The following is a 14953-nucleotide window of genomic DNA, read 5'->3' as shown; positions in this document are numbered from 1 at the left end:
TAGAGAGAAAAAGAGAAAGTGAAGTTGCTCAGTCATGTCTGCCTCTTTGCAACCCCATGGACTGTAGCCTACCAGGCTCTTCCATCCATGGAATTTTCCAGGCAAGAATACTGGAGTGGTTTGCCATTTCTTTCTCAAGGGGATCTTCCCAACCAGGGGATCGAACCCAAGTCTCCCTCCTTGCAGGCAGATACTTTACCATCTGAGCCACCAGGAAAACCATGAGTTTGAGGACATCAGAGGACATGAGTTTGAGCAAATTCTGGGAAATAATGAAGGACAGGGAAACTTGGCATGGGGTTGAAAACAATCAGATATGACCAAGCAACTGATCAACAACAATCTGAGGCAATCTTCTTATCTCAAAATCCTTAACATATGCAATAATTTTATAATACAAAGCAACACTCACAATGTATTAGTATCTGTTATCTTGAGGGACCATTACTTAGCCTACTAAAATTTACCTCAACTTCAGAGAGCTCTCATTCATGGTTTCATTCGAATTCTCTGAATAAAAATCAATTATTTGTAAAGTTTTGAGTCAATATTTCTTCTGATATGTTTGTAGCAATAATCTTTTCTCCTCTGCATTTGGAATCCAGTGACAAAAATGTTTGTCAAGTTACTGACCTGGAGTCTCTTGAGACTATTTTCTCTGATTCTTCCATCTGTCATCTCCATTTTTTCACTGAACAAACTTACAGTGAGAGTTTTATTTAATATTATTGCAATTTGGTTACTGTTGTTTTGGTTTCATAATAATCACTTATTTCCCCTTTTGTCTATTTTTTCATTGTTATATTTTCTATTTTTCTGTTCATTTAAAAGTTTTGTCTTTCAATAACCAGTTTAAAGTGTTGTCAGATAATGGCAACATCTGTCGTGATCACTTTAGTATTGATAGTTGATGATTTCCTTTTCCAAAGGACTTGAGAGTTTCTTAGTTGTTCAAAATTTCTTATATTCAGATTCAGTCTGCAAACTCTATTTTGTATGCTGCAGATGAACTTCTCTAAAATATCTTTTCAATTTCTATCATCAACTGAAATCTACAAGACAACAAGGAAGCCAGATGCTGTATTCCTAGAACTAAGAATAGTGCTAAATATTTAGCATGCATATTATATACAATGTCGACATACCAAAATCAATTGTCAAAAATTGGAAAATAAAATTTAATAATACAATGCAACTTAGGATATGATAAAATTTCTAAGAGAAATTCTAATGAAAGATGTACAAAACTTTTACACCAAAAGCAGCAAATATTGCTGAAAAGTGGAAGACTTATCTAAAAGGAATAACATACCCCATGATCATAGATTAGAAGACCAACACTGTAAAATGAATTATCAATTCAAACAGAATTATAAATTCAATGCAATGCTGATTTGTATCTAAAATGATGTCAGTTTTAAGGAAGAAGCTAAATGTTTCTTTTTATTTACATTAAAGTGGAGATATGTTAGTGGCAAATTCATATCACATCATCAAGTAGCTCATGGAAATATAATTAGTAAAATCTTCTATTATACAACTATAGGCTGTTGAATAAATACACACATCTAGCTTCTTCATCTATTTATGGGCACATCTCTGCCTGGAATTTTATGGTAAAATAATTCTTAGATTCCACATTTGTTTCCCTTTCTCTTTGCTTAAACATTCTAAGATATGAAGTAACATTTGCCCTTATCCTCAAAGTTACAGTTTAATTCCCTGTATCATAGAATAAAAATATATAAGAGCTGGGAGACATACACACTGATAAGCTATCTAGCCATAATAATATAAGTATAATTGTCATGTACTGTATATTGATTATTATATATTATAAATATAAAATTGTCATGAAAACTTTTGAATGTAGATTAAGAAAAGATGGCAGATTAGAAGGATATGTGCTCATTTCCTCCTGTGAGAACACCAAAATCAAAACTAGCTGTTGAACAATCAACAGGAGAACACTGGAACCCACCAATAAAGATATCTCAAGTCCAAGGACAAAGGAGAAGCTACAAGGAGACTGTAGGAGGGGCACAATCACAGGAAAATCAAATTCCATACCTGCTAGGTTTGTGGCCCACAGACTGGAGAGTAATAAAACCAAAGAAGTTCTTACATTGTTGGAAGATTCTAGGCACCACATCAGACTTCCCAACCTGGGGGTCCAGAAAAGAGACTGGGAATTCCCAGGGAATCTGACTTTGAGGACAGTGGGATTTGATTACAGAACTCCCAAAGGACTGGGAGAAACAGACAGTCTTGGAGGGTACAAACAATATCTTGTGCATACCAGGACCCAAGGGAGAGGAGCAGTGACCCCACAAGAGACTGAGTCATACCTGCCTGTAAGCATTCGAGGGTCTCCTGCTGAGTAGCCATGGGTTGGAAGTGGCCTGTCTTGGGGACAGAGGCACTGGCAGCAGCAGTCCTGGGAGGCATGTGTTGGCATAAGCTCTTTTTGGAGGTCACCAATAGCCCTATCACAGAGCCTATAGACTCCAGACTGGATCACCTCAGGGCAAACAGCTAACAAGAAGGGAAAACAAGCTATCAGGAGACAATTTGACTAAAGATTTACTGGGCATGGCTCTGCCCACCAAAGCAAGACCCTGTGTTCTCCACAGTCAGTCCCTCCCATCAGGAAGCTTGCATAACCCTCTCTCCACAGCCATCAAAGGGCAGACAGAAGAAGTCAGGATTGCAATTCCAAGGCCTCCAAAATGAAAAGCACAATCACAATAACCAAAATGATCACATGAATCACAGCCTTGTGTAACTCAACGAAGCTATGAGCCATACTATGCAGGGCCACCCAAGAATGGCAGGACATGGTGGAGGGTTCTGACAAAACTTGGCCCACTGGAGAAAGGACTGGTGATCCACTTCAGTATTCTTCCTTCAAGAACTCCATGAACAGTATGAAAAGGGAAAAATAAATGACACTGGAAGACGAGCCACCCAGGTTGGTAGGTGTTCAATAGGCTACTAGGGAAGAGGGGAAACGCCACTCCAGAAAAAATAAAAAGTCTGGGTCAAAGAGGGAACAACTCTCAGTTGTAAATGTGCCTATAGATGAAAGTAAAGTCCAATGCTATAAACAATATTGCATAGGAATCTGGAATGTTAGGTCCATGAATCAAGGCAAACTGGATGGGGTCAAGTAAGAGATGGCAAGAGTGAACACTGACATTTTAAGAATCAGTGAACTAAAATGAATGGGAATGGGCAGATTTAATTCAGATGGCCATTACATCTACTACCATGGGCAAGAATCCCTTAGAAGAAATGGAGTAACACTCATATTAAACAAAAGAGTGCAAAATGCAGTACTTGGGAGCAATCTCACAAAAAATGACAGAATGATCTAAGTTTGTTTCCAAGGAAAACTATTCAGCATCACAGCAATTCAAGACGATGCCCCAAACACTAAAGCTACAGAAGGTGAAATTGAACCATTCTGTGAAAACCTATAAGACCTTCTAGAACTAACACCAAAAAGAGATGTCCTTTCCATCACAGGGGATTGGAATGCAAAAGCAGGTAGTCAAGAGACCCTGGAATAACAGATAATGTTGGCCTTGGAATACAAACTGAAGCCAGGCAAAGGCTAACAGGGTTCTGTCAAGAGAACATACTGACCACAGCAAATATCTTCTTTCAACAACATGAAAGGTGACTCTACAAATGGACATCACCAGATGGTCAATACTGAAATCAAATTGATTATATTCTTTGCAGCCAAAAGTGGAGAAGTTCTATATAGTCAGCAAAAACAAAACCTGGAGTTGACTGTGACTCATATAATCAACTCTTTATTTAAAATATTTAGGCTAAAATTAAAGAAAGTAGGGAAAACCACTAGACCATTCAGGTATGACCTACATTGAATCCCTTATGCTTGTACAGGAGAGGTGATGAAGAGATTCAAGGAGAAGATCTGGTATATAGAGTGCCTGAAAAATTATGGACAGAGGTTTACAACATTGTCTAGGAGGTGGTGATCAAACCCATCACCCCAAAAAAGAAATGCAAGAAGGCAAAGTGGTTGTCTGAGGAGACATTAAAAATAGCTAAGAAAATAAGAGAACTGAAAGACAAAGAAGGCAGGGAAAGATATACCTAACTAAATGCATAGTTTCAAGAATAGCAATGAGAGGTAAGAAAGCCTTCTTAAATAAACAATGCAAAGAAATAGAGGAAAACAAGAGAATGGGAAAGTCTTGAGATCTCCTCAGGAAAATTGGAGATATCAGGGAACAATTCATGCAAAGATGGGCACAATAAAGGATAGATATGGTGAGGACCTAACAAGCAAAACAGATTAAGAAGTGACAAGAATACACAGAAGAACGGTACAAAAAAGATCTTAAAGACCTGGATAACCATGATGGTGTGGTCACTCACCTAGAACCAGATATCCAGGAGATGAAGTCAAGTATGACTTAGGAAGCATTACTATGAAGAAAGCTAGTGGAGATGATGGAATTCCAGCTTAGCTATTAAATATCCTTATAGATATTGTTAAAGTGCTGCACTCAATATGCCAGCAAGTTTGGAAAATTCATCAGTGGCCACAAGATTGAAAAAGTCAGTTTTCATTCCAATCCCAAAGAAAGGCAATACCAAAGAATGTTCAAACCACTGTACAATTACTCTCATTTCACAGGCTAGCAAGGTAATGCTCAAAATTCTTGTATCTAGTCATGTAATAGCCATTCTTCTAGTACATGAGCTGAGAATTTCCAAATGTATAAGCTGGATTTAGAAAAGACAGAGGAACTAGAGATCAAATTTCCAACATCAGCTGGATCATAGAAAAAGCGAGGGAATTTAAAAAAAATTTACTTTTGCTTCATTAACTACATTCATCTAGAGCCAGACATCCTGGAATGTGAAGTCAAGTGGGCCTTAGAAAGCATCACTATGAACAAAGATAGTGGAGGTGATGGAATTCCAGTGGAGCTATTTCCAATCCTGAAGATGATGCTGTGAAAGTGCCGCACTCAATATGCCAGCAAATCTGGAAAACTCAGCAGTGGCCACAGGACTGGAAAAGGTCAGTTTTCATTCCAATCCCAAAGAAAGGCAAAGCCAAAAAATGCTCAAACTACCACACAATTGCACTCATCTCACACGCTAGCAAAGTAATGCTCAAAATTCTCCAAGCCAGGCTTCAACAATACGTGAACCGTGAACTTTCTGATGTTCAAGCTGGTTTTAGAAATGGCAGAGGAACCAGAGATCAATTTGCCAACATCTGCTGGATCATGGAAAAAGCAAGAGAGTTCCAGAAAAACATCTATTTCTGCTTTATTGACTATGCCAAAGCCTTTGACTGTGTGGATCACAAAACACTGTGGAAAACTCTGAAAGAGATGGGAATACCAGATCACCTGACCTGTCTCTTGAGAAACCTGTATGCAGGTCAGGAAGCAACAGTTAGAACTGGGCATGGAACAACACACTGGTTCCAAGTAGGAAAAGGAGTATGTCAAGGCTGTATATTGTCACCCTGCTTATTTAACTTCTATGCAGAGTACATCATGAGAAACGCTGGACTGGAAGAAACACAAGCTGGCATCAAGATTGCCGGGAGAAATATCAATAACCTCAGAAATGCAGATGACACCACACTTATGGCAGAAAGTGAAGGGGAGCTATAAAGCCTCTTGATGAAAGTGAAAGAGGAGAGCGAAAATGTTGGCTTAAAGCTCAACATTCAGAAAACGAAGATCATGGCATCCGGTCCCATCACTTCATGGGAAATAGATGGGCAAACAGTGGAAACAGTGTCAGGCTTTGTTTTTTTGGGCTCCAAAATCACTGCAGATGGTGACTGCAGCCATGAAATTAAAAGACTCTTACTCCTTGGAGAAAAGTTATGACGAACCTAGATAGCATGTTCAAAAGCAGAGACATTACTTTGCCGACTAAGGTCCGTCTAGTCAAGGCTATGGTTTTTCCAGTGATCATGTATGGATGTGAGAGTTGGACTGTGAAGAAGGCTGAGCACTGAAGAATTTGATGCTTTTGAACTGTGGTGTTGGAGAAGACTCTTGAGAGTCCCTTGGACTGCAAGGAGATACAACTAGTCCACTCTGAAGGAGATCAGCCCTGGGATTTCTTTGGAAGGAATGATGCTAAAGCTGAAACTCCAGTACTTTGGCCATCTCATGTGAAGAGCTGACTCATTGGAAAAGACTCTGATGCTGGGAGGGATTTAGGACAGGAGGAGAAGGGGACAACAGAGGATGAGATGGCTGGATGGCATCACTGACTCGATGGACATGAGTTTGAGTGAATTCCGGGAGTTGGTGATGGACAGGGAGGCCTGGCTTCCTGCTATTCATGGGGTCGGAAAGAGTCGGATACGACTGAGTGACTGAACTGAACTGAACTGAACTGCACTAAGATCTTCAACTGCGTCGAACGCAGCAAACTGCGGAAAATTCTCAAAGAGATGGTAATGCCAAACCTCCTTACCTGTGTCTGTGTGCAGGTCAAGATGCAACAGTTAAAATCAGATATGGAATAATGGACTGGTTCAAAATTGGAAAAGGAGTATGTCACAGCTGTATATTGTCACCCTGATTCCTCAACTTACATGTGTAGTACATCTTGTGACATGCCAGACTGGATGATTTACATGCTGGAATCAAGATCGCTGGGAGAAACATAAAAAAACTCAGCTATTCAGATGATACCACTCTAATGGCAGAAAGTGAAAAGGAATAAAAAACCTTTACACGAGGGTGAAAGAGGAGAGTAAAAGAGCTGGCTCAAAACTTAACATTAAAAAATCTAAGATCATGGATTCTTGTCCCATCACTCCATGGCAAAAAAATTGGGAAAAAGTGGAAACAGTGACAGATATTATTTCCGTGGGGTCTAAAATCACTACAGTCAATGACTACAGCCACGAAATTAAAAGACACTTGCTCCTTGAAAGAAAAGCTGTGACAACCTTGACAGCATACAAAAAAGCAGAGACATCACTTTGTGGACAAAGGTCCATATAGTCAAAGCTATGGTTTTTCCCGTAGTCATGTATAAATGTGAGAATTGGACCATAAGTAGGTTGAGTGATGAAGAATCTATGCTATGCAACTGTGGTTTTGGAGAAGACTCTTGAGAGTCTCTTGGATAGTAAGGAGATAAAAACAGTCATTCGTAAAGAAAATCAACCCTAAATGTTCATTTGCAGGCCTGATACTGAAGCTGAAGCTCCAATACTTTGGCCACCTAATGGAAAGTGCCAACTCATTGGAAAAGATCCTGATGCTGGGAAAGATTGAGGGCAAGAGGAGAATGGGGTGACAGAGGATGAGATGGCTGGATGGCAGCACTGACTCAATGGACATGAGTTTGAGCAAACTCCAGGAGACAATGAAAGACAGGGAAGCCTGGCATGTTGCAGTCCATGATTTTGCAAAGAGTTGGACACAACTAATTGAGCTCATGCACCCGCACACATTCTAGGAAAATTTCCATCAGTAATTGGATTTAAGGAAAGTGTTAACCATCAAGGTACTTAGTTTTTTAGTTTAAAATCTGGTATTTGGATGCTTAAATAGCCATGTTTCTATCTAAAATGGTTAATCAATGCTTATCTGCTCATTGAATTTATCTTCTGAGCAAACTGTTGCAAGGTATTTTTCATAAAAGTGATAGAACATATACCAAATACAATATATTACATATTATTGGTGGGAAAATGAAGATAGAGATATGTGTTTATTTAGCAGAAAGTTATAGTCTAGTTAATAAAGTTTGTATTCAGACTGTGCATGTTTCCATCAAAATGTAACCTACGTTATCTCGCCTCTTAAGTTATTGAGTTTTGCATGTTTATATTCATATATATATATATATATATATATATCTTGCCTGGAGAATCCCAGGGAAAAAGGAACCTGGCAAACTACAGCTCACAGTGTCACATAGAGTTAGACACAACTGAAGTGATTTAGCATGCACAAACATACATATATATGCTGTAAGTATGTTTGTACATGTGGTAAATACGTGGATATGTATGCTGTTGTTGCTGTTGCTTGTATTTAACCTGAACAAAGGGGGTGCCTTGTGTCATCTGTTTTCATAGGATTTTTTAAGAGAGATTGACATAAATGTTCAACATTTCTTTAATTTTTACAAATTAAATAATTTTTGTTTTGATAGAGTAGCATTAAATGAATGCCATGCCATTATCTAACTTCTGTCTATGAACTTGAGTACAATAAACTGTGAATGGTTACAACATCTTATTGGACCTCTGGACTTTCAGAAATATGAGTCTCCTAATACCCTAAATATGGAAATCTCCTTAAGATACTTTAGAAAAAAAGTTATTTACTATGGAACAGTTCCTGGGTCATGTAATTTCTTGAAATGTCTTAAATGTTTTCAAAATACATCAAAGTGTATATTGGTTGGTTATTATTAGGTAGATTCTAACATATATGATGAAATATATATATAAAGTGATATAAAGTTAAGTGATACATTTTAAAGCCTATCAAACTTTTATATGGTTGTTTTCATTTGAAAAAATCAATTTTGTATACTGAGACTTAATTTTTTTTAGTGCAGAGAGTGTTTAAAATAAAACATAATCAGCCAATGTGTTTAACTGTGGACTAGAGAATAAGTTTTCCCTAAAGGTCTTTGCAAAAAAATTAAATAAATAAATAAGAAGATTCCGTAATGATTAGGCAGTCAGCCCAATTGAGTCTTTAAAGTCTTGCATACGGTTGAGAAAATTACACTTTGGTTTAAATACTATTCTTCACCAAAGTTTTCATGCTAAATGATTGAAGGCTTAAAATATACTGAGGAAAAAAAAAGGAAAAATCTTACAAATTAATTGTGTGGTAATAGTTCCTAAAATGTATTTTAAATTATAGATTTTTAAAATATATTTTATGCCTCTCATGCAGCAGTGCCACATTAAATAGTTTAGTAATTAAGAATATATGTGATCTTTCTATGACCTCAAGCAATAGGATTTTATTTAAAAAAGAATTATCAGAAAATGAATCATTGTGAGTCTCTAATTATTACCTCTAATGGGATAGTATGGAATCATTTTGTTTAACTGTAATTATGCAGCTCCATATCCTGTTCCTTATTTAATATTTTACTCCAAACAAAATATCCTAGAATAATAAGCTTTATATCAGTATAAGAGGGAATATGCCTCAGTGGAAAGGGACTTTACATGTTTTATGAAATGAAAGACAGTTGACATGTCTGTTTATTTAGTGAGTAACTTATGCTTTCAAGGCAGGCATCAAGTACATGGATGGATGAAGACAAAAAAGGCAAAGTCACAGTAAAATCATTCAGTATCAGCTCTTCCGATGCAGCTTCCTCTGAAGTAAGTCTGAAGAAACTGTAGTTCCTTGATGAGTTTACTATAACTCAAAACAAAAACATATGTCTACTCTGAGACATTATATTTAAAATGTTAAATTTTACTTTAATGCTTATGTATGTAAGTTAAATTTTATTTTTTGCATGTAGGTGTATTTTAATTGGGTTACACCAGGGTTGGAAGTCACACATTTATTACTTGTATGCTTTCTGCAAAAATAATATAAAGGTATGTATTTGAGATTTATTTGATCTTTATTGAATTTGAATCCTCTCAGGTTTACAACGTTTACAAGGGGCTGGGGAGAATCTTGGTGCAGTGAACTAGGACCAGTATTCAGTGAAAGTGAAAGTCACATCTGACTCTGCAACCCCATGGACTGTCCAGACAGAATATTGGAGTGGGTAGTCTTTCCTTCCTCTAGGGGATCTTTCTGACCCAGGAATCAAACTGGGATCTCCTGGTTTGCAAGCAGATTCTTTACCAACTGAACTATGAGGGAAGCCCCAGTATTTAGTCCTATCTATCCTCAGCCTGAGAGAATATGACCCTAGGAACATGCTTGTCTTCCTAAGGAATATATCTGTTTCATTCTTATTTTATCTTCAAGTTTCTACACTAAGTTTATCATGTAATCATAGTCATCAATATCTTGGGGATGATGAAAGGCTGTAAAATATGTCAACTATTTCAAAAAAGAGATATACATAATAAAAGTTTATGCAGTTCCATTAAAACAAATATTTTGCAATTTGTATAGCTCCATAGGCATGCTAGCTATAAACACTTCCATTTTTATAAACTATTTTATTATAGCTTGTTAATATTAAAAATATACTATATTGTCTATATCCATGGGTTTCAGTTCTACATATTTCTCTACTTTTCATCTCCAGAAATGAGTTACTAATATCTTAAATTAATTCTATAATATTTTCATTATTTATTGCAGATTTCAAGCTTCAAATGAAAATTGGAGATACCATGCAAAAATATATATGAATTAGAACAATAATTTGGAGGGGCTATATTTTGATAAAAAATAAGTACACATTAAATTGCTTCTTCGACAAAATTGTTTAGGTTGAAATTTATAATTTTAAGTTTATGGACCTAACAATAATAAACTAGCTCTCGAATCTCATCTGGAGAACAAAAATGTTCATGTTGCTTTCTCTTTCCCTGGCAAAGTTTCTGTGGTGTGTGTGCTAAGTTATTTCAGTCACATATGACTCTTTGCAACCCTATGGATTGCAGCCCTCCAAGCTCCTCTGTCTATGGGATTTTCCAGGCAAGAATACTGTGCTGGGTTGCCATTGCCTTCTCCAGGTTCTGGCTTTGGTTTAAAATATACTTTAAGTAGGTGTTATTTTAATTTGCTTAGCTCACATTGAAGATCTAAGCCATTACCTAATGCACTGTAGGTAAATTATAATTAAATTTACTTTTAACTCGATTTATAATTTATTTAAATTTATTGGTAAATGCAGTATCATAAATTCTTCCAGGCCTCAATATATTTTTATATTAATCTCAATTAAACATCTAGTTTGATAATTTGTCAAAATCAAGGTAATGATTTTGGTTTTGGAAGAAGAGGCTGGGATGTGGGAGATTTCTTTCCTTTGGGGGAAAGTAGTTACTAGATTTCCTTTAGGTGTTTCTGAACATGATTGTTTTGGCATTTTTCCTTCATCTATCAAGTGGATTTTTAAAAATCAGTAATAGATGGCCCCAAATCAATTTATTTAATTTATAGAGAAGATTATATACCATTCAATATTTTAAATAATTATCACAGTACATACTATCTTTGGAATCTGAGGCGAGACAAAGTCTGATTATTAGCTTTCTATATGCTATTTCAGAGGCCTCCTTAACATATACTTCGCTCTTGTCAGGATTTTGCAATTAACCATGGGAGACATTTTATGTATAAATATTATTTTATATATGCAGATAATTTTAGATATATCTGAGATATTTATTATTTCTCTTTTTAGACTGATACAATTATTATATATGCATTTCTTTTTGTGATCAGACATATTTCATGGCAATTTAAGTAAGAAATAGAAAAGTAACTATACATGACTTCTTGTATTCTTGATGACATATTTATAAATTATTACAAGCTTTTCTCGAACTGCCGAATGTTTCTCGCTTACTCACCTTTTCTCGTTGCTAACCTAATATCCTTATTATTTCTTAGCATAACAGCCTGTTATTAACACGTGTTTGTTTCAGTCTACTTTTGCTACATCTCTCCCAGTTCCTCAGGTGGACTTCCTGGCAGTCATGCACAGCCATGATAGAGAATAGCTGTAAACTTTTGGGGGAGAAAATCAGTTTGGCTTATATTTAGAGTTTCAGAAAATATCAGTGTGTTGTATCCACAGTAAAGATACACAACAAATGTTAGGAACATTTACTATACTTGTTTGTAATTTTATTAAATATTTTTAAAGCACGGAGCTAATAAGATATTATTTGCTCTGGAAATACACAAAAGTCAGGTTTGTTTCAGAAAATAAAAGGCAAAATTTAAATTCATTAGCTTTGAATTAATCATTTTATCATGCTATTTGATTCGAAGTCTATGTTAGTGTTAAGTTTATATTTAATTCATTCTCAAACTTTTCCTTATGTCTGATTATTTTTCCTTAATTCATTAAATATCTTCCACATTCACAGGAATAATAAACAATAATTGATTAGAATTACTGGGCTTCCCTAGTAGCACAGTTGGTAAAGAATATGCCTGCAATGCGAGACCCGGTTAGATTCCTGGGTCGGGAATATCCCCTTCTGAAGGAAATGGCAACCCACTCCAGTATTTTTGCCTGAAGAATCCTTTGGACAGAGGAGCCTGGCAGGCCACAGTCCATGGTGCTGCAAGAGTTGCACGTGACTTAGTGACTAAACGAAGACAAATTGATTAGAAAGGGTATAAATGTTATCATTCTCTTCATGCCAGTTCACAGCCAATATAAATTCAAAATAGAGAAACACAATAAACATTTAACATTATAGAATATTTAACCAAATTTTTATTACTTATATAGAGTGAATTGAGTAGAAGACTAGGTTTATAACAAGAAAACAAAGCTTTAGTGTATCCCCTTGAAGATATTTTAAAAGGAAGAAAATAATTTATGTTGGCAAATCACCTACATTTTTATCTTATTTCTATTATCAAAATATGTTGAACTTTACATTATGTAAAACCTTTATTTTTATTTTGTAATTTGTCAAGTCTCTATATTTAATAAACAAATTTAGTATATTGACTAAAGGAAGATATATTCCCTAAGGTGATTCAAGAACATTTTCTCACGTTATAATCATCACCTTTTTCTCTTAAGGAAAGTCAGTATCATACATGGAATTCTCAGATATGGTCTGCTTTTATATTTTTATTTAAGTCATGAAAGCAGGAAATGAAAGTGTCAAAACAGATTTTATACTTCTTGGTTTTTTCCAATATGGCTGAATGGATGCTGTTCTCTTTGTTGCCATTGCAATCCTGTTCTCTGTGGCTCTGATGGGGAATATCATACTGATTCTTCTCATTCAACTTGACACCAGACTCCACACTCCAATGTACTTCCTATTCAGTCAACTCTCTTTCATTGACATGATGTACATCTCTACCACTGTGCCCAAAATGGCAACTAACTTTCTGTCCAATAGTAAGACCATTACATTTTTAGGTTGTGAGATTCAAGCCTTTGTGTTCTTAGCCCTTGGTGGAACTGAAGCTCTTCTTCTTGGTTTCATGTCTTATGATCGCTATGTAGCCATCTGTCACCCTTTACGTTACCCTGTACTCATGAGCAAGAAGATCTGTTGGTTCATGATCACATGTGCATGGACCAGTTGTTCTATCAACTCTTTAATACATACCTTGTATGTATTTCAACTCCCCTTCTGTGGATCTCGACTTATTAATCACTTTTTCTGTGAAGTTCCATCCATATTGCCATTAGTGTGTCAGGACACTTCTCAGTATGAACATACAATACTCCTGAGTGGACTGATTATTCTGTTGTTACCTTTCATGGCCATTTTAGCTTCCTATGCCTGCGTACTTACTGTGGTATCCCAGATGAGTTCAGGAAGAGGGCAGACAAAAGCTATCTCCACTTGTTCCTCTCACCTGACTGTGGCAAGCCTGTTCTATGTAACCACTCTCTCCACCTATACACGGCCACACTCCTTGCATTCCCCGGAAGAGGACAAGATAGTAGCTGTGTTTTATACCATTATTACCCCTCTTCTGAACCCATTTATCTACAGCTTGAGAAATAAAGAAGTTATAAGGGCCTTGAGGAGAGTATATGTGCAGAAAATATGACTGTAGGAATTCCTTATTGAATGAGACTGAATAACATAAAAAAAGCTGTGCTTAAAATATTGTCTTGGAATATGTAAATGATAATAAAAACTGCCTAGTAATATATGAAATCTAAGAAAGGTTTATGAAGGAAAAAAGTGATAAGAATCTTTATTACTCCTGATATCAGAATTGCCTTGAGCATTGTTACTATAACTAGATGTATTTTCAATATAGATGCTTGAGAAACACTGTATTGTCTGACTTATTTAACTTTGAACACAATAAAATTCAACCTTTTTAATCCAATGTTTTCATATTATGAATATTTTGAATGGGACATTTAAAACCTGCTATCCAAAGCATGGGGTTCCCAGGTGATTCAGTGGCAAAACAATCTGCCTGCCGATGCAAGGATATGCAGGAGATGTGGGTTCCATCCCCAAGGTTGGTAAGATCCCTTGGAAGAGGAAATGACAACCCACTTCAGTATTCTTGGCTGGAGAATCCCATACACAGAGGAGCATGGCAGGCTACAGTCAATAGCGTCGCCAAAGACAGACATGCTGACAGACCCAGCATACATTTAAAGCATATGGAATATACTTTTTCCTAATATACCTTTAAGAGACTCTATAAGTGAAAAATTTTATACAAGGCAAGTTATATAATCCAATCATTCAACATATTTTTAGTGGTTTAACAATATGTGTGTCACTGGTGATAACTGCATAATCAAAAATGAACACTGACGTATCTCTGAAATCATCTAATTTCAAATTTAAATATGACTGAGCATTCAATGAATGCAATAAATATCACATTTTATCAAAAGTTATAGCTGTTATAAAAACAAATAAGTAGGGAATTTTGGTAGGGAATTTGCCATCTTCTATAAAATTGTCTTGAAAACAGAAACTGAAAGGATGGTATTTGATCAAACATTGAAGGGAGATGAGAAAATAAGCCAATTGCATATCTTGTGATGTGTTTCCTAGGTAGAGGAAGAAGTGAAGAGGCAGAGAAAATGGCAAAGTAACAGTAGATCAGGGTGTAAATTACTGACCTGTAGAAAATGAGTGGATAAATGGACACATAATTTGTAATAAAATGTAGATTGGTATAAAACTGGCATTAAAGAAGATAAAAAAGATTGCTGGGTTTTGCAGATAAGATTGAAATCAGCTATTAATCCACTGCAGCCATCTCATTGTGATAAAATAATATTTTGG

The 14953-nt window shown here is 36.0% G+C and overlaps 1 protein-coding gene across 1 annotated transcript; it reads left to right on the top strand.

The window, feature by feature from the left end:
• On the top strand, nucleotides 12768-13742 carry LOC102171057 (olfactory receptor 2AK2-like). The gene is given in 1 exon segment (XM_013965434.2): nucleotides 12768-13742. A coding segment is annotated over 1 exon segment (975 nt).

Source organism: Capra hircus, chromosome 7 (assembly GCF_001704415.2).
Source record: "Capra hircus breed San Clemente chromosome 7, ASM170441v1, whole genome shotgun sequence".
Classification (NCBI taxonomy): Eukaryota; Metazoa; Chordata; class Mammalia; order Artiodactyla; family Bovidae; genus Capra; species Capra hircus.
This window is presented reverse-complemented; position numbering and strand designations above follow the sequence as displayed.